This window comes from Antedon mediterranea, chromosome 4 (genome assembly GCF_964355755.1).
Source record: "Antedon mediterranea chromosome 4, ecAntMedi1.1, whole genome shotgun sequence".
Classification (NCBI taxonomy): domain Eukaryota; kingdom Metazoa; phylum Echinodermata; class Crinoidea; order Comatulida; family Antedonidae; genus Antedon; species Antedon mediterranea.
Window position 1 is genome coordinate 15,129,337 of NC_092673.1, and position 26,754 is coordinate 15,156,090.

A 26,754-nucleotide genomic window follows, 5' to 3' on the forward strand; every position below is an offset into this window, starting at 1 on the left:
TATTTAACCAGGCCATGGCTCCAGTTTTCCCCAAAAAAGAAAAGGTATTTCCAAACACAGTTTATAATCATTACTTTGTTTAGAATTAGATTATTTTATTACCTGCAGCAGCCTCTTTCTTAACTTCTTTAGCTTTTTTCTCTTCTTTTAACTTCATCAAAGTATCTTCTTTCTTTTGCAGTGTTTTGTGGTGACTTGAACCATATTTGATTCCAATCAATATGGCAGCAGTAGTAACAAAGTGCGAGGCAGGGAAGGCAAGCGAGGCAAGTAAGAAATTTATGCGAGGCATCGTTTTACCATAAAAAATGTGAGGCATCATTTTATCATTTCCCAAAATTGTGAGGCAGGAAATCACCGAAATTGAAGTAGCCTAGGTTCCAAGCCAAGTCAAAACAACGTAACTACAAAATGTTGTATTGAAGTTTGAGTGTTTGCATTTCAGCAACAAATTATCGTAATGATGTGAAATTTTGCATGAGTATATATAAATAATATTTATTATTAAATACAAAATATTAAATAATTTAAACAATTTGATCAACAGTTATTACCACTGTTAACAGATACGTTGTTTTGCCTTGGAAATGACGTGCATGGCCTAGAATGAAAGTCATTTCTGAGGCAAAACAATGTAACTGCGATATGTCTTTGAAGTTGGTTACTAGTTCCAAGTTCCTTATTCAAATTCAATTATTGGGACAGTCAGAAATATTTTTAAAAACAGATTTTAATACGTAATAACCGTCTAATTGAGTAGTTATTGTATAGTCTTGACCTCCACTACTTCTTCCGGTCAAAGTTCAATAACATTTTATGCATTTACGGCGAATAAGTAACTAGCTTTTACGAACTTTATAACACTTGACCTAATCGATCTTAAAATCAGCATCACTACTTACCCTAGGCCTAGTCATAAGAGCGACCTAAGGGGATATGATGAATTTGTCGATTTTATTTTTAAAGTTAACGAAACCGTGTAAAGTATCAACAGTAACATTTTATTTGTATTGACAGGGACAAAATATATTGAATTGAACATGATTTTCACCAAAAAATGAGTTGAGATGTATGTTCCACATAGTTTTTAGCCCTCTATTAATGGTATTCAGGATAAAGTTGGTTAACAAATTTAGAGTTAAAATACAAGGCAGGTGCGAAAGAGAAATATTGTTAATCGTATATGTCTTGGGTCTTTAGGTTTTGTGATCTTAGGTCTTAGGGGGTCTCAGCTTTCGTGATCTTAGGTTTCTTGACACCCCGGTATTTTTATGCTATTGACTTTAAATATGGTTTTGTTTTTTTTTAATTCTAAATTCCGGTTGTATTTTTTTCTTAATTTAGTGTATGAAATATTCATTTATTCAGAATTACCTATTTTTACCACAGTCAAAATTTACATATAGCATAATACAATTATGAAATATGAAATATGATATGAATATAAAAAAAATATAAATCGATATCTTTCCTTCTTTTGATTCCCTTTGCCTTGAATTATAGCATTAACAGACAATAAGACAGGTAAACGGTAAACAGACGCGATAATACTGTACAGTACTTAGTTTGTCGATTTATTTATTGACGCTTATCAGCATGTTATTGACGCTTATCAGCATGTTGACGCGGGTTTAAAACGCAAGTTGATTCATATTAAGGCGAATTACCGCTAAGTTGCAGAGTAGAGATTTACTGCCGCTCGCTCGCGGTCAATTTCGCTTATTTTTACAAGTTGCTCACGTTTCATCAACCGCCAATCGGTCCAACTTTTAATAAATCATTGCTACAACTCCAGGCCCGCAAATTTTATATCACATTCAAATCTACGGAAAACCGGTTTCTAGACGTTTTTTTTTCTGCTTCACCGTATGGCCGGCCTAGTACATTTTTGTAGCTCATCAAAAAAAAGTTTGGAGCGCCCCCAATAAACATAGTTTTTCAATACAACAACACAACTACTATCCACAAGGGTCGACGCTATAGCGTTTTACCTTCTTGAGATATGAATATGCAAATTACCTTCATGTATAATAATTAATATTATATAACACCTATATAAATTCCTGTCATTTGATTGGACGAATGTGGGTCACATGGCGTGCAATAGTACGCACTATTCAACGATCGTTAAATAGTACTTTTTGAAACATTTTTGTTTGTTATTTAGATGTTATATAAAACAAATAATGAATGTTTTGTATTCGTGTAATGGTACAAATAATGGCACTTGGTGAATGATGAAAGGTTATATCAACTCGGCTTTGCCTCGTTGATATAACCTTTCATCATTCACCTCGTGCCATTATTTGTACCATTGCACTCATAAACATTCATTATTTGTATACTGTTAGAGGGTGCTAATACTGTTAGAGGTTGCTCCTATAGTATTAATTATTATACATGAGCAGAGGTAATTTGCATATTCATATCTCAAGAAGGTAGAAAGGTCAACTCCTCAACGTGTAGCGCTGAATGTTCGTATGTTTTTTCTTTCTGTGGAGCCTGAATAATGTTGTGTTTACCTTATATTAACTCCTTTGTTTCGGGCGTCAGTTTTTAGTAATTGTTAAGGAAACTTAATATTTAATTATAATTTATATCTGGCTTTATTGAGTTGTTATTCCTCTGACTAATCGCCGATAGACTAGTTAGTGTAGACTGTGTACACATATACCCCTTTCACACCAAAACTCCGGAGACACCCCGGGGTTTATGACCATTCAAAACATCGAGAAACTCCGGAGATACCCTTTCACACCAACCTAGCAACACCGGGGTTTATAAAATAAAATTGTTAATGTCGCCCTCTATTTTGTTTGTTTACATAGCGACGATCATTAGAACGATTTTAATTGATAATATTTTTAATTTAATAATTATTTTCAAAAGTCTCAGAAGTAATATAATGGTTTTTTTTATACTACTTATTATTTTTTATACCCGTTATATATTTTTTACAAATATTTAAAGTATTTTGAAATAATACTAAAGCAATGTGTGATCATATGAGGATGACCTTTTGACCTGAAAACTCCGGAGTTTAGGTTTTTGTTCCTTTCACACCAAAACACCGGGGTGTCCCCGCAGTTCGCTTTCCGGAGAATGTTCAGCTGTTCAACCCCGCAGTTTTAAACTCCGGAGTTGCTTGATTTTACCTTTCACATCAAAACACCGGGGCGTCAACTCCGGGGTGTCTCCGGAGTTTTGCTTTTGGTGTGAAATGGGTAATAGTAGTCTAGTAGGCGATCAGCCTAGTACCACCCCACCAGATGCCTATTAGGTATACTTTGTATACTTTATAGGTACCGTATACCATAGAGATATTATAGTGAACTATAATATCTCTATGTGTATACTTAACGTTTATTGAATAAACACAGTAAAGTGGTGCCCAACCAGAGAGGTGTAATAAGCCGAAGGCTAGAGGGCGTACTCCAGACTTAAAAGTGATTCCATCAGGAGGGGGAACCAACAAGATGGCGGCCGTAAATGTGTACAAAAACATTATTTAATATTAAAAATAATATAATATAATACATTAAGACCACATAAATTACAACATATTCTTGTTAAAGCAAAGTGAAGTTTTTATAAAATTAATTAATATTGTTATTCGCAATGGAAAGAATAATTTCTTTCTGGGTAATCTAGTATTTTTTGTATACGAGGATCATAGAATACGTTTGCGTTTATACGCTTAACACGCTGTGTTGCGTATCGTTCTCACACAGATAGGCTCAACACAAGCGTATAGTAGTGCGTACTGCGTAGAGCATCTGATTGGTCGATTGCAGCCGCCATCTTGTTGGTTCCCTCTCCATGGAGAATCACTTTTTGAACTGCGATAACATTGGAGTTTGCAATCCAGCCTTCGGCTAAATAATATAATATATTTCGACCGTTGTTTGTAAAGCTAGTTAATTATTCGCCATAGAGGGCGTAGATGCCAAAAATTTTGCCGAACTAGGGTGGTAAATGGTAGAGTAGGTCAAGGGTTATCGATCCATACAAAATATTTTGAAAATATTAAGTAGGTCAAGTGTTATAACGTTTGTAAAGTTAGTTACTTATTCGCCGTAGAGGGCGTAGATGCAACAAAGTTCGCAAAACTAGGGTGGCAAATGGTAGAGTAGGTCAAGGGTCATCGATCCATACCAAAATAATTTGAAAATATTAAGTAGGTCAAGTGTTATAACGTTCGTAAAAGCTAGTTACTTATTCACCGTAGAGGGCGTAGATTAAACAAAATTTGCGGAACTAGGGTGGCGAATGGTAGAGTAGGTCAAGAGTCATCGATCCATGCCAAAATATTTTGAAAATATTATGGTGCCTCAGGTAACTTTTATTATGTACTTTTTCAGGCTCCACGGAAAGTAAAAACATACGAACATTTACACACAGATCATCAGCGCTACACGTTGAGGAGTTGACCTTTTTACTTTCTTGAGATATGAATATACAAATTACCTCTGCTCATGTATAATAATTAATGCTGTTAGAAGGTGCTCCTATAGCGTCGACCGTCCACAAGATTCAAGAAGACAACACACAGCAGCTGCTATCAGATCATACGTAAGTAAGTTTGCAGGTAATTGGATGTTGATGATAAACTGTAAGTTACATGAAATTGAATACATTATAATCAATTGGTTATTTTATATAATCCATGTAGTGTATCACTATATGATAATTTAATTTAAAATGTTATAAAGCATACATACATCCACCGGCCCAATATATACAATGTGCAGAAGAAAGAGAGGTATGTGTTTGTTATTGACTGTTAATGTTAAGCCGCCTATGCGGATGTTGTTATGCACTTTTTTACAGGTGAGGTAGGTTGGGCTAGCCCTACCTTTACCATCATCACTAAGGTTCGGGCTACGCAATATTAACTCCTACCTATTCATATTGCTAAGAGTCTAGACCTACGGTAAGTCTTAAAAATATGTTGCGAAAAAACTATTATTAATAATTATTATTAATAGAATTCACATTATTAATAAATATTTTAATTTTATGTTATTTATTCTTAGTATATTTCAGTCCAAACCAAAATTAAAAGGAAAAAAAACCCTTTGTGACAAAGTCTTGTAAGAGAAGAGAAAGAAAAATGTCTGTTTTCACTGTCAATCACACAGTATTTTTTCTTATACTAATTTCTAAGAAGTAATATTATAAATGTCATTCAATTTGTTACATTTTAATTTCATATAGGAAATTTCAAAGTTGCATTATGATTACGAGATGTCTTATCCTGTTGGCCATCACGTTATTGGTATTTAGTGAAGTCTGGTCAACAAACACGAATAATAATGGCGATATAACGTGGGCATCATTGCCAGAAGGCAAGGAATACAGCGAAGAAAAGTTTGATGGGGACCGGTTTCCATTAGATACTACTTGGAATTCAATAGATGGTTTCTTGAAATTCATATCACCTGGTGACCCACCATATGGTATGTATTCTAGTATTATTTTCTATTACTTTTGTATTTCCTGACATCAGTTTTATATAATCTTGATTATCTTTTATTTCAACATTGTAAAAAAAAAAATTATCTATGGTATTTTAAAATGCTTGGGAGCTCTTTATATTTGTCCATACATACACAATATTTTGTAATTGGATAGTAGATTTAAATAATTTTAAAATTTGTAACTAGAAAGCACTTGGTACAGTATAATTATGAATGTTTTGATTTAATTGTTGTCTATTAGTATTACCATAGAAATGAATGAATGTGTGATAACCATCATTTTCCATCGTGTTTTTGTATAAACTGTTATTCTTGTCTGAATTCAATAATACTAGTAGTAATGACTGCAATGATATTATATTAATCAGGCCCTGTTTCTGCTGCCAACTAAATACCGTATATTATACGGTATTTGTTGAATACCGTATATATACGGTATATTTTTGGCAGCAGAAACTGCGCTCATAAAAAATATACCGTATTTTGTATACCGTATTTTCCCCACAAAATTTGTGGATAAAATACGGTATTTACAAATTTATACCGTATTTTTTGTACCCGTTTCTGCTGCCAATAAAAAATACCGTATTTTTTTTTTACATGACAAAAGGTCAACATTCGTGTTTTTATTTTCTGTCGCTGTCAGCTGTTTTACACACGTGTATATATATATTCGGCGAAAATGTGGAGCGAAGACGTCACAGTTTTACTAAATAAATTTGTGTGGGGAAGCTAAAATGTCTGGCCAACTAAAAGGTAATAAAAGGGACAACCACATAAGACATTTCTAAAAAAATAAAGCAGGAGTATGGAATAGACTTGTCTCCAAAGCAAGTAAACTCAAAGCTGAAGAGCCTGCGAAAGCAGTACAACATTGCAAAATACAATAACTCGGGGAGGGAACGAATTAATTGTCCCCATTACGATGTTTTCTGTGCTCTCACAACATCTCTATCACTAGGGCTAGGCTGTTGAAAGTGAGACGTAAAACTTCCTTTATTGCGACTTTTAATTATCGATCAAATAAAATGAATGGAAATTTGGGTAAAAAAGATGAAATTTAACACGACCACCCAAGAAGTATTGTTAGCAGAAACGGGGTACTAAAAAATACGGTATAAAAAATACCGTATTTTATACCGTATTTTTATACCGTATTTTGAGCAGTTGCAGCAGAAACAGGCCCTCAGTGTACTGTACTGTGGAAGTTGACAATGTAGTCATTATTATTGCCACTGTAAATTCAAGTTCAATGTACTAATTTGATCAGCTGCTATTTTAACTGCACAATGCTACCTAAATCATGGTGATTTCATGCAATGTACAGTACAATTGTTGAATTGTTTTCTTTATTTAAATAGAAGGACATTTCTATAGAATCTTGATTTGCAAATTGATTTGTTTTGATATGGTTATTTTGTGCAACATTAATATTAAGTGTTTTCACTTCATTTGTTTTAATATCTAAGTACAATATTCTATTGAGATGTTTATGATCCCTAATATATAATACAATCCTACTGTAAAATTGTTGAGGTTTTTTATCAATGCTCTGTGGTGTTCAGAATATCATAGTTTTCATGTATCAAATATGGTTGTTTTACCATAGAACCTTCCAAATTTGAAGATTATACAGTAGTATTAAGGATTATTATGTCTTCCAACTCAATATTTGTGTCAAAATAGATTTTTGGTTAATGGCAATTGTATATATGGAACAGTAATCTGTTCATTATTGTTGTCATCAACAGCTTGTGGCCCATCTTCATCAATTCCATAATTGTGAATTAGATCTTGATATTCTTCAGAGTAAATGCATAAGCATGATTAATCCCACATGCCAAAGCTGATTCGGTAAAAGATTATGTTTGCTACTCATGGGATGGTCATTCCAATTGCCTTCCATCTCTCTTAATGAATCATTAATGAGACTTAAAAATACTGAATGAAGGCAATAAATATGAATCTGGTTTAAGGGATCAAGAATTCCCAAATTTTCCATGTAGTTAAATATACCTTGAAATTGTTTAACAACAGTTTGTTTGATATCCAGCCACATCAAATCATTCTTTGATTGTGAACTGATGAACCTGTTATATGGCTGCCACATTTTAAGCCTCTATTTCTTAACATAAAGCGAGCGACCAATACATTCTCGCCTCCTTTATCAGATCTGACTCGTGATGGTGCAGTCCATTCAAAAAAGCCAACAAATTGGCAGTTGCTGCATTTAATGGGATTATTTCTTTGGGTTGATGCCCTGACAATTTATTTCCTCTTCTGGTTTTCCTTCAATATATAAATATGCCCACATAGGTAGATTTGGAAATGGTGGCCCACCATGCAATAAACTATGACCCCATTTACACTTTAGGTATTAGCAAGCCCGAGGCCGGCTCCGAGCCAACCTACATATGAATAATAAAATTAATTAATAATAATACATTCATCATTCATGTTGTAATACTATTGTATATTGATCTAGCAGATTGAAGATACCATATACTGATAACTGCAAATAACTTGTTTGCATACAGTATGCTTAACATACATTATAAATGTTTATAGCTTTTTTTGCTGCTTTTATTGTTGAAAGAAGTTAATTAACATTTTTCAGACATTTCTTATATTTTTACTCTGAAAATTAAAAGAAATCTTTTCCTATTTTATTTGAAAGAAATAAAAGTTTATTTGAAATGAATTGACAATTTAGATTTATAATACAATTTTTGAATCTTGAAAAAAAAGATATCTCATATTATAATACCACAATACAATTAATTCATATACAATTGCACTGAGAAGATTTAGCCAAAACCGGTTATCAACAAAAATGTTATGTATCTTACTTCAGTATCACTCTCTTTTGCATCAGATGTACAGTAGGTAGGACTAAGAGGTAATAATAGTCACTAATGTTACTGTTAGTTGTACTAACAATATCTCGGGAAAGCAACAAGTACACCCTATAATAAAGTACTAATAATTTGCTGTACGTTCTGGCAGGACTGCCTGTTTATTGATGTAGTCAGTAATAATAATATGGTGATGGTTTAATAAGATTCTTATTCATCAAGTCTGAATATCTACATCATGTGGTTAAGGTAGTTTCAGGCAGTAACTAGGTAGTGATGAACAAGGTAATATGTCTACTATGAGGCACCTTAAGGGCCTTACAGAATACTATCTATATTCACAACACACCCTCTTGTTTCCATATAAACGATGCAAAAGCTGTGCATTCCTTTCTTGATCATCGGTTAATCGTAGTTTATCGTGAACCCATTCCAATCACAAACTCAAACCTAGAAGATATATAATTTATAAAATGTAGATGACAAAATGTTATATTTAAAACATTTACTGAAAGGAGGTGAAAGCTGTACACAAGGCATTCTTTTTTTGCTGACTTAGAATGCTCAGCACCTAAATATCAAGGTACTGTTAATTTATACTTTAAAAACATTCAGAATATGTACTGGTGTATATATTGTAATGACCAATGATTGCTTGTAGAAATGGAAAATTGTACTTACACTAAGAAACCAACAAGTCAACAGTGAGTATGTAAATGCTTCAAAAATTATTCTGATCTTAACTGCACATCATATCATTGCACACAGGTTAAGAAACTTCTTTATGTTGGTACTATCACATTAGGCCTAAAAAAAATGGTTTGTTTGCTTTAAAAATTGGAGTAGAGGGGCGGGTGGAAAAAATACATATTACAAAAACTGATCTGTATATAAGTGTGTAGAAGATGAGGGGGTGGGTGGAAAAAGTTTTGTTTTTTTTGTACAAATCCTAGGCCTACTACATCATTTGGGTTTTTTGGGCCTTGGATGTTTTATCGGAGTGAGACCTGCGACGAAAATAAAATACTATATAGTACTAGTGGTAAAGCTCATACCAACTTCATTTACTTATTAAGTACAATATGTTGCTTGCCTATGTTTGTTTTAAGCATGACTTAAAATCTAATTTAGTTGTATGGGTATTGTAGGAATTTGAATGAATGAACCAAATACACTTTACTAGTTGCCAGTTAATATTTATTGCAGTATTACCAAAATGACATTAAATATATTTTGTGGATATCCAATCACTTATGACGCTGGTGTGAAGTCTGGCTTTTTCTGCCCAACTTGCGGCAGTCCTCACATACTGGAAGAGCAACTCTATATTATCAGGGAGTTGAACTCCCTGGTAGTATAGTATATAGTAGTAGGCTAGCTAGTAGTAGTCCTAGTAGTTAGTAGGCCCAGGCCCTGAGGCTGAGAAGGCCTAGTTAAAAAAAAAAACTCCACAAACCATCGGTTTTTTTTGTTTTTTAAAAGGCAGCGATCGCCACCTACTGCTTGCTAGCATTACAGAAAAAGCTAACTTCTTGTCTTTCTGGATCCGCCTCCTCCTCCTCCTTGCAAACAAAATGAATGTGCGTCAGACTTGTATATCTTGAAAGCAATTACAACAATTGTATATTACTGTAAGTGTAACTGGGAATGGCCTGTAAATTACCAGATTGTCAATATCATTGTATTATTCTGTAATACAGATCACATGTGTTTTATTATTGGTCTTGGTAAAACTAATCACAGCTTCACACTGGATGAAAAGTCTGATCCAAACATAGATATAAACTCTGTCTTTCACCATTCACTTTAATTAGTTTAGTTTTAATGTCATGGTTTAATTTCGTTTAAAAGTGAAATGGGAAGAGAATATCCAAAAGCGCACAATGGTCATATTTTGCCTTAGGTATTAAAATGTTATAAATTTACCATTTTGTTGTCATGAGTGTAATATTTAGACAGCCACAAAGTGCGATTGAGTCTTATATGTCTATTTCATATTTTTTTTGTAGAAGTAATCTGTGATGCCATTGGAGGTGAATTTAACATCATGTCTGAATATGAACCTATAGACTATTATATTGAGGTAGGTCATGGATAAATAATGGGTAGGTTAAATTGTAATTACCATAGTTGCATGCACAGCTATACTGGTACTGGTACTGGTTCAAATAACCGTCTCACAGAGACATCTGGTAGCCATTGACTTGAAGTTGGCATTTGGATGTGTTACTTTTAAATGTAGGCCTACAGTATGAGAGTGACTACTACCAAATTACACAGTCACAAAACAACTTATAAAACAGTTCATATATACAGTTAAAACATTGCTGGGAATTATAAATTTCTGTTGAAGCAGGCTCTAATGATCTTGGCTCTTCCACTGAAAAGAGCAATCAATAAAGTGACAGTGACATGTGTTTTCATAGGTCAAATCACTGGTTGCATCCAGACGTACTTTCATTACAACTAATGACAACTGTACCTTGTTTCATAGTATGTTTTACCCAAATGTACCAAAACCAACAATTTTATAAAATCCAGATATCGGAGCATCATCTCATATTACAATTGTTTTGCTATTGTTTTACTAACTTTAAACATAGGAAGTGAATCATTAATTTGATATGAAATTACATTAAAAAAAAAAAAACTTCCTTAAGAATATTAATAATTTTTAAAAATTCAGCAACTTGTGACTATTATTTGCAATTTGCAACAATCATAGATTCTTCTGAACATTTTGTCAGTATTTAAATTTAATTTTGTTAATTACCTTATATCCTTTGGTATAATCCTACCCCACTAGAACATGAAATTGGGGCGACTTTGGAGGTTGGGGGGACTATAAAAAATGATTGGTAAGCATTTATTGTAAAACTCATCTGAACTAGAGAGATGCTTAAAATCATCCAGACCAACAGTCAATACTGGGACTATACCCGGGGATATACCTGTTTGAGACGCATTCGGGGGTGGGTTAGACCCAAAGTGGGATTATACTCGAGGATATATGCTATTTATTTTCAAATACTATTTTGATTGACAGTTAAAAGACAACATTGTTGGCTTTATAATGTTGTTTGTCATTGGAATCATCTTCATCGTTGTGTTTCCGATCGTTGCACTTTGTTTTTGCTTTTGGCGATCTTGCAACAAATGCGGAGGTAGAATGGAACAGAAATCTTCTTCAACTTGCATGTGTTGTTATTGGATTATTGGTTTAATAGTTTCATGTGCTTTCATTTTGTAAGTTCAAATCTATTATTTTTATTTTATTTCCATCTTAATCAGATTTTAAATCAATTTAATTTTTAAATCGTCATCATAAATTTGTTTGGTTTTAAAATCATAAATATGATTTTTTTAAATATATGAAATCTGATATAGATTTAATTTTTGTTTAGTTAAAATCCATTATTTTTTAAATTTTATCCTAAATCTTAAATTTAATCTTAAAGTTAATCATATTTTAAATTTTAAAATCCAATTTTATTTTTAAATTCAATCATAAATTTATTTGTAAATATATATAAATATATATCTTTTAAATATCAGAGATATAAATATAGAAACCAATGGTTTTTTTTCTAAACGTTAAAAACCATCTTAAAACGGTAGGATGAAAATGTCACAGAGGGTAAAAGAAGTCTTTTTTGGTTTTTTTTGATAATGAAAGATCTTTTTTTTTTTACTTTTAGAGGTGGTGTTGGTACCGCCTACTCTCTGAACAATTACACAGCTGATTCAGTTGAAACATTTGCAGACGATGTCAACAGCAACATTGATAACATAGTGACATTTATTGAGAACACACACAATGTAAGTAAAATAGTTAACAACATTGATTATATAGTGGCATTAATTTCAAAATAAATTCCAATCAATTGACAGTGTGATCAGTAAAAAAAAATCATTCTTTAGGATGCAACAATTTTATTGTTTTTATTGATTATTTAATCGAACTCGAAGCCAGTATAAATGGTTACTTTATAATTCTAGGATAAATATTTTCTAACCCTTTCACTGCGGAGCATTATTCCCACCTCTGTGCGTAATATATATTTAAGAAAAACATGATATTTTAATAAATTGCAAAAAAATACTAATTGAGATAATTGTGTAATTATTTTTGTGGTGTGTGAGTTAGGTATAAAAAAAAAGTAATTTGCATATTGATGACGGCATGTGACGTCATTACAGGTATTTTGGATTTCGTGTTTTTTATCGAATCAATGATAAAAACTATATTTTCTATAAGAAATTCTTATGGAATACGTTTTTCCAACTGGATATTGATGAAGATATGTATAACAAATAAAAATATTTTAAAAAATTGAATTATTTTTATTGTTTTATAAAAATTATGCACAAATCAAAGTTTTGGGGCAAAATCGTGAAAATAATGACAGTTTCCAAAAATTCACTATAGTACAAAAACTAACTATTGTTTCAGAATTTTTTTTTTTGCGTGTTGTGATAAACACGATGTTGCCCTATTGGGGCTAGTAAATTTTTTTTACTTTCAAAATGGCCGCCATTACGCTACTCAAAACAACTTTTCAAGGTTGAAATACTATTTATACTATATAATTAATTAATTAATTAACTATAGAGGGCCGTTTTTTTTGCTGGAAAAAAATGTTAATGACTATATGAGGGTGCTATATATTATAGGCAAATACGATTAAATCATTGTTTTGCCCATACCCGGTATTACCGTGTATACGTATTTGAACGACGTCTGTTTATACCCGGTAGTACCGGGTATACGCAGTGAAGGGGTTAATTTCCTTTGTTTTCTGTTGTATATGATGTATGTTCGCCGCAATGCAAACTATAGGCATTTTACTGAAAAGTGTGTAATTGGAAAATTTTCGTACAAAACGTTTTGGGCGACGCTTGGTAACATGACGATCGTTCATACATTTAAAAGACATAAAACAAGTACAAAAAACTTCTCTATGATATTAAAGATGTATTGTCCCTTTGACTAATTCCAAAAAAAATTTTTTTTTTTATTTCGAAAAAAAGTGGGTTATTTTGAAGTATCATAATAGTTATTAACTTTCACCAAAAATGAGTCGAAAAAAAAAAAAATTTTACCGAAATACAGATGTTTTTTTGTTCAAAAAATAACTTTGACTTCCAGTCAAAGTTTTCAATCAAAACATATCTCATAATGCAAACGCGCTTGTTTGGCTACTCTGTATGCATAATCATAAAACTTCCTCGCGATCTGTGTGAAAACACCTTCTCAACCGTGACGAGTTGTAAACAATCCTAATTAGCATCATGCATAACGCATACTCATGGTTTGAAATCTTTGTTTACTTTCGCTTGTGACGATTTCCCAGACGAAATGTAATCTAATTAATTTACCTGTTAATTATGTAAACTTGTTGTTTTTGGCTCGAATTTTTGATATGGCCAATTTAAATTTAGAATATTTTTTTTTTCATTTTTTGTGTTTCAAGGGACAATACATCTTTAAGCATTTAACTTTTTTTATTTTTGAAATTATATTTTTTATAAATGTGTAGATTTTAAAAATATTGATACAATATTTAAGATTATTATCAAACTCTAAAGATAGCAATACAAATGACAACAAATAAACCTTTTTACTATGGGAATTTCTGAAGTAAAATGAGTCGTTTAAAATGTTAAATTGTAATTAATCAGAAGTTTTCCCAGATATGCAGCAAGGTCTATCATCTAATATTTAGATATCATTTTATTTATTTACAATTAAAATTATTTGGAAGTAATTACTATATTAGAGTATCGTTTAACAGAATTTTGGCTATTTCGACGCATCAGAATAGACGTGCCTATGTTACAGCATAGGCGCATTGCGCGTCTTACAGGTTATCTAAAGAGACCAATTTTTTTAATTTTTGGTGTATAATTTACATTAAGTAAAACGACTAACCCATGATGAAATTAAGCAATTACTATCTGAGCTCAACATTATAACTCGCTTAGCTTCATCAAGCCTATTATGTTTTCCACTAGGTGAATTTATTCGTGCGAATTGAACATTTTTGCGTATACGCGCGCATGCGCAGTTTATTTTATCAGCAAAGTTTTCCATCGGGCGTGCGTATACGCGAAAATGTTTGATTTGCGCGAATAATTTCGCCTAGTGGAAAACAGGCTTTACAACATAATGTTCTTATCTTCTCATATAGGGAGTTTTCGCACGAGCACGTAAACGTTAAAGTCATCTTCCCTACGTTTTTTAGATCTAATTTAAGATCACAAACTATATTTAATGTAAAAATAATACTATATGGTCCTATTGCGATAACTGTTTTCGTCTTTAAATGGTTAAAAATGTGAAAAATAAGTCGATTCTAATAATTATAGCGGCCCGTTATAAATCCCAAAATGCATTGCGCGCGGATTGATATTTATAGTTTTTTTTTTCTGTAATTCACCCACTTTTCGATCGATCATGAGGCCAAAACAAATGGAAGACTCCTAACTTTACAGCGAAAATACCGGGTTTTCCCCAATTTGTATCAACGGAGTCTGGCAAAAATGTCTTCTTCTTTATTGTATCAAACAATCAATACAAAAAGTAGCCAAGATATAACCGAAGCTAATCAAGCTTGGTACCTTTTAAAACATCTTAACTAACTTTTGCTACGAAATTAACAAATAAATAACAGAACTTAAAGCTCAGGTACAAGCATGAATTTTAAATATAATATCTGGTTAATTGTACATAAATCAAATATTTGTAACAGAAATCAAGACAAAAAAACATGAATTTCCCTTAATATGGTCAAACACAAAATTTGGCAAAATTCTGCCATAAAAACCAGGAAGAGCGGGAGATTGAGACGTGTCTGGCAGAGACAGATGAGAACCTTGATTATTTACTATTTTATGAGCATGTAACTTGATGTAATTCGAGCATTGATAAGAACAAAGACGACTGTGTACCAGAGTGGAGTTGACTCTTGATTGTTTGACTACTTGTATGAGGGCATTGCAGGGGTGTTTGTACTTTTATCTTTTCGTTCTGCTACATCTGTATCAGTTTGAAGTTGTGTTCCAATAAACGTCTAAACAACGTATCCAGTCTTTGGTCTATTCCTTTGACGTGTTTGTTCGACTCACGACAATAGCATGAAAATAAAAATCTAAAGTTGAATGAAAATACCAGAAATGTAAAATTCAAGTTATATTAACTATATTTAGTATATCTGATAAAACTTTTTACCACACGTTTATTTTCATAGCTTTTTAAAATGCCTCTCTATTTACAAAATTTGTGTACAAAAGAATAGAGATTTTACTGTCTAATTTGAACTATCCCCCCACTGATAAGAAAGTGCTTACTTTAAACAAGCTTGTGTGACACAAATAAAATCCCAAAAATTATGAAACATAGGGGAAACTATAGATCGATAATTATTTAAAAGAAAATAAAAATTTGATAACGTCAAAAACAAACCAAAAATTTTGAATAATAAATAAATAACATAACATAAACATAAAGTGCTGTATGTAATGTACTGTAATAAACAAAACCATATCAGTTCAATAGATAATATCTGATGGATTAACAATATATAAAAATTGTAAATTATAGATTATTCTTTTATATACTTAAATAAAAGTAATTCTTTAAGTTGTTTAGAGAAAGCAAATCTAGATGTAATTGTTCGTAATTCTAAAGGTAAATCATTCCAAATAACAGCACCAGAAAAAGGTATAAAGTTTGTTTATATCTAATATTTTAATATCAACCAGTATAATTATAATACATATGATATAGCCTACCATTCAGGCTCAAATACAGACAAACTTCACGTACTACTGTTTAGTTTCAATCTCCATTCATGTACGCTACCTTAAGTAAATGAAATAAAGGCAATGAATGTGTTCCAAAGTTAGAAAAAGTCATACACCTGACACACATTTTTTGTGTAACTAAAAGGGGTTTTAAATAAGAATCATATGTGCTACCCCATATCTCAATACCATACATTAGATGTGGCTGAATAAAAGCATTATAAAGCAAGATTAAAGTGTTCCGAGGGATATAGTGCCGTAATTTAAATAAAATACCAACCCGCTTCCTTAATTTATTGTTCAAATCAACAATGTGGTCTTTAAATGAAAGAAATTTATCCAAAATAATACCAACAAAAGAAATCGTATCCGTTTCAGAAATCTTATTATTATTTATCTTGATAGAGCCATTGATACTAATGTTTTTATTTCTTGAACGAAAAACAATAAACTTAGTTTTGTCAGTATTAATTGTTAATTTATTGGCATTACACCAATTAATTACTTTTTGAAATTGTATGTTAATGTCGTCAAGATTTAACACATTTCCAGATAAAGTTTTAAATAGGTTGGAATCATCAGCAAAAAGTCTAAAATTAAAAAAAATCAGTAGAATTTGGCAAATCATTAATATAAATTAAAAACAAAATAACACCGAGCACCGATCCCTCGGGAACACCACAATTGATGGGCAGTCTATCTGATATAAAGTTTCCTGAAGACACAAACTGACATCTGTTACTAAGATAAATAGAAATCCACCGTAGAGGATTACCTCTTACTCCGTAGTAATTTAGTTTAGAAATTAAAATGTCATGATTAATGGTATCGAAGGCCTTGGAAAAATCAATAAAAATACCAAGAGCAAACTTGGAATTGTCTAAGTGAAATTGAAGAGTATTAACTAAATTAATTAAAGAAAGCTTGGTACTATATTTTTTCCTAAAACCATATTGGTGTTTATGAAATAAATCAAATTTGTCAAAAATTTTTATTCTTCCATCTCGATGAGCTCATTCAATCTGTGGCTCGTCAATCTCAAAATATTTCTTCAACATAGCTCTTACATTTTCTCTAACATTCTCGCTTGTCTCATTCTTTTTTTCGACCATACCGATGATTCAAAAGTTGTTCCTACGGGAAAAACGCTCTAACTTGTTTTCTGCTTCTTGCATTTTTTCCAATAGAATTTTGTGGTTGTTGGATTTTCGCTCAAGTTCATGTATTTTGTCTTCCATAGGCTTGACTTGATTTTCCAGGATATCAACACGTTGTGTCTGGAAATCCAATGCAATCTCAAAGTTAGAAAGCTTACTTTTTATGTCATTAAACAAATTTCTGGAATGTATCCCCTGTGTCCATGGGAGTAGCAACTCCCTGGTCCATAGCAGTAGACAACACCGTAGGTCTAGGCCCACTTTCTTCATCGCTGGAGTCCGTTGTAGTCTGCGATTGCTTCGCTGGCCGTTTTGAGCGGCCATTAGTTGTACTAGATTTTAACAACGGTAATATCTCACAGATGCAGAGAAATAATTCCCAGAAAAGTAGGTGTAATGAGTAATGAATAATTATTATTACTACAAAACAGCTAGGCTGCTACAAAATGAGGTCAATCAAATAAAAATAGTTAAAATCTCCGGAGATTCTTAGAGCGTGGTGTTGTACTAGGCGTCCATTAGTAATATGTGATAGACAAAATAGAAAGACAATTTTAAGGCAGCAACTATACAACGTCAGGCTAGGTATATAGCTGGCGTACGATGTTCGTACGTTACCGATGTTTACCAGCTAGACCTACAAAACTAAGCCTAGCTAGGCTAGGCCTAAAGACCGTCCACGAGAGGTCAGTCGCCACGAGCTACTTAGGTAGTGCATTGTTTCTCACTTTTTATCATAATTTACGTGCATTTAAGACAAGGAATGACCTGGTTTAATGTTTTTAAAGTAATATATATGTATTATTTTTACAAAACGTCACAAATTGTAGGGAAGGTGTCTTTAACCTTAACGCTATTTTCCAAGCTCCGCCCACTTTGTAAACAACTTGATCTGTGCATGCGCAAGCATTACGAAAAACTTTAATTACGTGCGTCGAGAACCTTATTTCTGAAAAATAGCGTCAATAACAAATGTTAACCGAAGCATGATTAAACATGCCTGGCTAGGCTTAGTCTCTATAAACCCAAGGTATTCCATGATTTGTTTTAATACGTGTGGGGTATGTTGCGTGCGCTACAAGTACGTTAACGCAACTGTTCGCTGAACTCTGTTGTTGTGCAAATGAGTAGAATGTTGACGTTATCCGTTAACGTTTACGTGCTCGTGCGAAATTTCCTAATAATTCGTAGCCTAAACAATAAATTATTGTTTTACCATTGTTTCACCGCTCCGTTTTATTAAAAATTTACAGAACGTGACTTAAAATACTAACAATTTAGACAACAGAATCGTCCCACATATTAAATTGTTATTTTAAAGAATTCTCACAGACACAGTTTTACCTTCGTTGCTACCTTAATCAATCGAGCAACTGCACGTTGAAACCAGCTTTCCCAGCAAATCAATGTATGGCTTCTTGCACTTTATGGTTATATCTGTGGTATCAAGTTCAAGAGAAGTACACATTTCTTGCAACATTGGCAAAGAGAATCTGGAGAGTTTTCTTGAGCTTTCAGTTCACAAATATTATGCCTTTCAAACATTATTGGATGCTGCAAGCCTATTGTGTCCACTACGGTTTGCGACAAAAGTTGAATTTCTCTTTCTTTTTCCGTTTTTGAATCGTCTCCATTTTCTTAGACTTCGTCGCCATCTTCATTACTATCGTAATCATCATCTTCGTCATCATCATCATGAACGGCTGCATCTGTCCTTTTTTTAGACAAGCGTGAGAAAAAACTTGCAATCTGCTGTGCTGTTAAAAATTCACTCTTGCTAATTAGATGTGAACCATCGCTATGCCTAGCTGATCTCATCTCTCGTGAGCCATCACATGGATCAGCCTTCTGTCCTGTCTGCTCTCTAGTATCAAAAACATCAATAAGGTAGGTTTTCTGTGGAACAGAAAATCGGAGTATTTTTTTGCAGAGGACTTCCGCATTATCTTGACGCAGATACACAGAGTGTATATCGGGTGCAATAGATGGCAGCTGCCTCAACACATCGTCGATAATTGCCACAACAGTAGTACTATTCTGACTGCAAGATTTAAAAATATGCACAAGCGTAAGCATCTGTACCTCTCTATCTTTATTCTTTTTCGTCAAGATCGTTATGTGCCACGGAAGTCCACGCTTTCCAAACCAGTCTCTTTGGCTTTCGCGGTATTTACGTGGTACAAACTTCATCGCCCAGTCTAAAACAATTAGGGCACTGACCAGGATTCAAATCTCCTAAAATATCATGTCGTGCAGCGTCTTGGTTAATGGTTTTTAAGATATGCGCCTTCCACGTCTCGATGTCTTGGACTGGCTGTGTAATTACGTACTGCATGTCATCTTTCTCTTCAGAAGAGCAGCGCACTTCGTTGAAAGCTTAATGAATTTCAGACAAAGCTTCGGGAAATATACGACATCTGTCACATCTTACATTGTGGTCATGATCACAGACAGTCTGGTAATCTTTGTCTTCGCAAGAACTAAGAGCATACCCCCTACAATGATCGGCAACTTCAGAATGGTTAGAAATGTGAATCTGCAATAATATATAAAATGAATTGTATAAAAAATGTAATTAGTCTTGAATGTTTCTTACACGCTTTACTGAGCAACATACAACGCGCTACTTTGTGTTTTTTTATTATATTGTTTTTCTATTTATACTGTAGCAGTTATCAAGATATTTTTACAAGATTGTTATTACCTTATAGTCACCTTTTAGGTAGCGCTTGGCATCTTTAAGTTTTTGATATTTTTGTTTGGCCCATGTCAAACCCATTTCATAGCAATCTCCCAGCTTATCAACGATGTTCTCCAGGTCATCGAAGGCTTTTCCACCATTGGCAGAGATATAATCAAGGCCCTGTAAGGATTTGCGTACAGAAGCAGAACAAACGCTGAGAACTCTACACAATGTACTGCGGCTCATAGGTTGAAAATTCTTCTCCTGACATTAACTCTCGTATTGAAGAATACACTGTTCTGGGATAAGATTACACACAACATTTGGGATTTTTATAACTCTGTCTGTAGAAAGTTTTAGAGTTTTTTCTCCAAATGGCAAGTCTTGTATAACTTGAGAACTTGTTATAAAGGTAACAAAGTGGTCTGTACGCATACTCTAGTGTTCTTTAGAGGTTGAATTACAGAACTTAGCTACCATGTAACAATAAATTGTGTTTGGCCACGTTAAAACGATATCTAGTCAAGTTAGGTATCCACTTCTGCAGTTCCTTGAAGGTAACCTTATCAACCATGATTGATAAAATCTGCCGTCTTGTACTCCAGTGGTTAGTATGAAGATAGCATTCTGATAGAGCATCTAATAGAGAAGAATCGATTCTTTCGTCAGCTTCTGTGGTTTTATCACTTGATAAGCCTTCAAGTAGAGTAGTCGACTGACCAGGTGTAGGTGCGATTTCTTCCAGGCACATAGAGACAACTTGACGAGCCTTGCGCATGTGGAAACGTTTAGTACGGTCTGAAACTTGCTCCAGCGGTGCAGATAAAGGATATCTAATTGGACTGACATCCCTTGAATTGAGAAATGCATTTAATTTTTCTCTTGGTGTAGATTGAATTGATTCATCTTCTCAGGTAGTTGAAGCAAAAGTTGTATCACAAAATTGATATAGGCTCATTTGAGTATCCATAACATCACACATCGGTGTTTGACAAGTTGGAGTGGCTAATGGCATGTAGAACTCATCCTTATTACTTTCCTGAAAATAAGAATAATTTGGTAAACAATTACTACTGACTTTGATTCAATTATTGACACACTGATTTGTGATATATATAAAATGATGACAATGGCAGGGAATACAGAAAATATTCATCGTACCACCAACATACAAAATAAAATGAACAAAGTAACATGAAACACATTAATTTACATAATCTTTCCGCCAATAAATGCGTATTCATAAATGTCATACTGTACGGTATTTTTTAACTTACAGTTGTTAGTGCGCTCATCTGATCGACGAGACTAGGGCTATTTGTTTCAGTGTTCGAGGTTACAGGGGAACAATGACTTCAAGTTGAACAGATACCTGATAAAAAGCGTAAAAACATTTACTTACAGGTTCTTGTTTAACAGTAGACTTGCCCCAAGTCTGTATTGTTTTTTTTTTAATTTATTTGTTTTTATTTCGACCGCGATTTTTGTCTGAAAATACAGACTTGTGAAACACGTATAGAAATCGATTTGCAGACCGCAAACATCCGATAAGAATGACGTAGGTTATCATACCGTATTTGGCTATATGGGGCGGGCGGTATGTAAATATGGATTTCGAATCAACCAATGATCATTTTGTTTCAAAATGAAAAAGATCGAGTAGGCCTACGTACAGTGCTGAATGTACGATCGAGACTGTTAAAATATGAAATCGTGTTGCCAAGTTGTTTTGTTTATTAATTGTTTAGTCCTTAGCCTAGGCCTCCTTCGTAGGTCCTACTCAACTCGCACGTATGACCTGCCAAATAAAACGCCAATAAGGTAGGCCTACAGCCTACCACCACCGGCACACAACAGGATTCACACACAACAGGGAGCTACACCATACACAGAACAGGACAGGTCTGGGTGGGAATTAAATCAAATTATCTCCGCGTAATATTAAATCAGGGAGATGTAAATTACATCTCCCTGATTAAATGATCCATATAAAATCCTTTCTAGCCTTCAGAAACTTTCATCAATGTACCCAAAGTACACATTGTCTAAACGTAACAGAGCGCGTGCGTACCATCTTAGTTGTTGAGTCTTTGAAATTCTGAAATATGAATATTAAAACAGTGTACGAGTGAGTAGCCAATCGCATGCAGCTGAAACTAGTCAACCGGATAATCTATGCACCAAGAATTCTTGGTGTCAAACCACGTGACTTTTGCGTGTTTCCCCAGACGGAGTATCCAAACTCAAGTAATACACGTATGAAGCGCCATATGTGCAAAAATATTTATATTTTTACTAATATTAAGAAAAAACTCCGTCTGGAGCCCAGACTAGTTTAACAGTTTAAATTACATTAAATATATAATAATTTAATTATATTTACCTGAACCAACTTGCAGGAAAGTTCCTGTTTTCTTTAATATTAGTTGCGAATCTTCTTTGCTAATACCCCTATCGCATTTGGGTCCCTTTCCCTTGCTTTGGATGTGATTAGAGAGATCAGGCGGCACTCTACATCTGTTGTTATTTCCTCGAGACCAACCTAAGCCAAGTTCCGATTGATGCAAGGGACAAACAGTCCAACTATGAATATCAGCGGGCAAGGTAAACATGGCTGCTCGACTAAAAATTAGGTCTACCTCACTATCGATACCCGTAAACCTAAACATGTGTGTGCAGCGATTTCCTTCTGGCATGCTTGTAAAGGTAGGACTTCAGTGCTCTGTTTGCGGTCTTTTCTATTGAATCCACAAGCTCCGCCAACAACTGATTTAAAAGAACATAAAATCTCCATGTTGTTTGAACTTAAAGCCATCAGACAATACACTATATATAAGAATTATTTTCAAAACGTCTTTACATTGTAAGACAGAAACTAAAATTGATAACAAATCTGTTCCGTTGTCAACGTCAATGAAGATACGCAGTAAAGTGTTTTGTCTACTGTGGTTAATGTTTTGAAACATTCTCGTTGAGTAAGTTCGACCAGGTTCGACAAACAAGAAAACGATAACAAGTTAAAACAAATGTGTTTTTCAGTTTTATGCTATAAACTATGAAAGGATGGAATGATTTATAATAATATGACAAAGCATAAGCGAGTGATTTTGAGTTAATTGCTTAATTTCGTATTATTGTTTAGTAATTGAAATTTTACCAGAAACGTATTTTTAGTTTGTGTTTAAATTGCAATTTAATTCAAAATTATTCCAGGAACTTTCAGTTTATCTTTCAAGTTTGTTTCTCATAATAAAAGTTTGGCTCAAAGCGACTTAGATTGCTAAATAGAGAACAATAGGTACATTTAATTGATCTTGCCGACAGATAAAATCTTTGAATTTCTTACAACTTTGTGGCTCTGGCGCGGAGCGCAAAATAGTTTCCCAATTTTGTTTACTTAATTCATAAATATTAGTATCTATACCGTACTTTAGATTGATGATTTTTTTATTAAAAAAAAATTTGTCGCACATGAAAAAATACCCTACTTTTTAAGAGTTTTATATATGCTAATTAGTAATTAATTAGTAAAAATTAAATTAATTAATAATAAATTATTGTCAAGATGCTATTTAACGTAAGTGTAAAATATTAAAACGCTAGGTTGCTACGTTTGGCTTCCAGAGGCTGTTAAACTTAATGTAAATTATACACAAAAAATTAACAAAATTGGCCGATTAGGTTTACTTACATCAAGGTCTACCAATGTGCAAAATATGAGCCAATTAGAAATTTTGACCCTTGCCACCTAATGTTTGATTTTTAGTGACTGGCTCTCTTAAGTAGTTGAAATTGAATACTAAAATGATAATGTTTAAGAGGTTGTGAATAATAAATTAAATTTGTTTATATAGGAACTTTCATTTCTGGTTGGAGAACAATTAAACTATACATTGGATCAAGTAAAAATAGACCTGAATGGTGAGTTTTTCAAATTAATTTATTCCTCAATTTTGAGTCCTGTAAACAATCTAAATGTTGTAACTTAGTCTTTTTTATCATGATAATTATATAATATATATTTTTGGATGTATACTGTGGAATTTCCATAATGCAACTCAAAATTCTACCCATAATGCAATCCTTCCACCCACAATCCTACACATAATCCAACCCATAGAATAGTACTATACTACAAATAACAAAAATAACAAAAACTTTTAGTCCCACCCAAAATCCTTAAATTTCATAAATACAATTGTTTTAATATTCAAGATTATCTCCATAATATGTAAGTAACTTAATTTCTATTTTTTTTAATTTTTTTATTCAAAATGTCAACTTAATCAACAATTGATAAGAAATTCTAAATGGTTTCTTAAATAAGAAAACGTTCAAAAGCAGTACACAACTCATTATTATTTTATAATGGTTTATTTTTGCGTTTCTTGGTTACTTATTGCATACTGGCTATTTTTAGTCTGTATAGTTAAGGTTCCTTTTGTGTTTAAGTAACTAAATTTCTCCATAGTAATAAAGTTCAAACTATTTTTTTTCATAACTCTTTATGGCAACTTCAAACTAGTAATTTTAATATACTAATAATATAATAATTTAAATCCAAATGCAAATTATTGAAAATATGACATTACTGTGGGTATCAGTGGCTGGATCTCAACGAAGCTAAATCAAAATGATAAAGTAAAACAGCCAGATTTTGCAATATCATGAAAGCCCCAGTGGTCTAATGGTTAGGACATCTGCATATTAAGCAGACGGTCCGAGTTCGAGTCTCGGTTGGGGAGATTTTTTCTCATTCTCACAGATTTCCTCATCTTTATCGTTTCAAATTAATTAATTAAATCTCAGTATATCACCGGGCGGTTTAGAAATAATGTTCTTTGGCTGTTGTGTTTATATATAAAAGCTCTGCTAATTTTTCTGGCTGTTTTACTTTTACTTAGCTTTTCGCTTTTTTTTTTGTATCTCCATTGAGATCCAGCCACTGATACCCACGGCATTGTCATTTTTTCAGTAATTTGCCTTTGGATATCTATCAGTATTTTTATTGATGGAGTGGATATATATATATATATATAAATATATGAATGAGAAACTCGATTATATGCAAATAGATTAACAAATTACTTGACATGTACTTTAACATTAAAAAAATTAAAATAAACTAAGACTCATTTAAATACATATATTCAAATAATAAAGTGAAAGAGGTACAGTAATATGCCCTATTAAATTGAAAAAAACATTCAAGGGCTTACATAACAAAATTTTATTTGAGATCCACCTGTTCGTATTTGTGGATGGAAAATGCGATTGGCTGATTACGATGATCCAATGTTTTCATTACATTCAGAAAACAGGAAAAATTGAATTAGTTGGTAGAATGCAGAATGACATTCTGAATTTGCAGTATATATATATATATAAATAGTCATTGTTATTAAAAGGCCAATATCCACAGACGAGCGGTAATGGTAAGCAAAAAAACGCATAGCTTGTCCCACGTTGAACAATCTGTATCTATTCTCAGCGGAAACCGCTCGTCTGCTCTACGCTGTGTGTAAATGGTCATAAGGAAAAACATAGATTCTATATTTTTAATAACGTTACCGCTCATCTTATAAATTGGCCTTACTATTCAATATCTATATATAAATTATGGTTAATTCTGACATAGGCGAGCACAATGGAAAAACTTCGGTACTAATCTCCGCTTAGGTTATCTACCTTATCTATCTCAGATGTACCGCGAAACGTAGATTTGATAACATTAGTTTTCAGTACTGTGCCATTGTTACATATTTCTATCTTAGGAAGATATTATAAAGGGTTTTATAAGAAATTTTCTGATTTCAATCGGTAAATTTTAATGCGCACGCACGGTAAGTAATTACCGGGTTCATGGTGAGGTGTGTCAATTACCTTGCAACTTCCCTGCATGGTTGGTTTCAACAAGGGAGTTGTAAGTTGGCCGTTGGTGCTTGGTGGCGATAGCCATTTGGGTTTTTTGTTTATTTTCGGACCGGAACACCTCCCCAATACAACATCAATCAAAATAATTATCGCCACTCCCCCCATCCAAATACCATCTAATAAACACCCATCCACATTTATACACACAATATTGTATTATATTTATAACACAATTATACTATTTTTAGTAGATTTCATCGGACTGTTATCTACAATTTACCAAGCATTTGTTATTCTTTTTTACCACTTTTCATATCTACAATAAACACAATACGTAAATTAATTATCTAAGACACTGTGAAACAGGTTAGTGAGTAGGTTTAGTTTTACCAATATCAAAAGCATTTAAATAATGGTAACCGACCGAAATCGTCCAGGCTAGAATGTCCTTCTAAAACTTTTTACCCGAGTCATTATCATTCCAAGAACCATCTACACTTCCTAGAGGGGGAGCGAGCGAAGCGAGCTCACCCTCTTGTAATGGTAATTCTTTTTGAACAAATTTCTAAATCAACTGAACATACTTGAAACGATTTAACGATTTCATGTTGTAGATATTGGTAACTTGGTCGGTGTTCCTGTACGTGATGAATTAGGTGATGAAGTTGTTCCTGCTATTACATCTGTCAAAGATCTTGCTACAAGTAAGTATCATTGTTTTATATATTGTCGAGAAATTTTGCATCACAAATCATTAAGTTTTTTCCAAAAGTGAACAATAAACTGAATATTCAGCACGTTTGAGAAAACAAGGGATTTGAACATACAACCTCCAGTTTACTAGGTGATGGTTACACCTCATCTTTGTAAATGAAAGGCTATAAAAAATATGTTTCAAT

The 26,754-nt window shown here is 33.0% G+C and overlaps 1 protein-coding gene and 1 non-coding gene across 3 annotated transcripts in view; both read left to right on the forward strand.

Moving 5' to 3' along the window:
• The first annotated feature begins 283 nt into the window (after positions 1–283).
• Positions 284–26,754, forward strand: part of LOC140046743 (prominin-1-A-like) — a 65,565-nt gene continuing 39,094 nt past the window's right edge. The window contains exons 1-8 of one of the 2 annotated variants that reach the window (XM_072091452.1): positions 284–400; positions 4,362–4,572; positions 5,218–5,459; positions 10,345–10,418; positions 11,382–11,581; positions 12,034–12,154; positions 23,836–23,902; positions 26,470–26,559. In XM_072091452.1, the coding sequence (XP_071947553.1) occupies positions 4,490–4,572; positions 5,218–5,459; positions 10,345–10,418; positions 11,382–11,581; positions 12,034–12,154; positions 23,836–23,902; positions 26,470–26,559 (877 nt within the window). In that variant the 5' untranslated portion in view covers positions 284–400; positions 4,362–4,489. Of the gene's footprint in view, positions 401–4,361; positions 4,573–4,695; positions 4,934–5,217; positions 5,460–10,344; positions 10,419–11,381; positions 11,582–12,033; positions 12,155–23,835; positions 23,903–26,469; positions 26,560–26,754 lie in introns of those variants that run through there. The other variant, XM_072091453.1, reaches the window with a different exon arrangement.
• On the forward strand, positions 24,655–24,726 carry Trnan-auu (transfer RNA asparagine (anticodon AUU)). The gene has a single exon. It is a non-coding gene; the product is annotated as a tRNA-Asn (tRNA).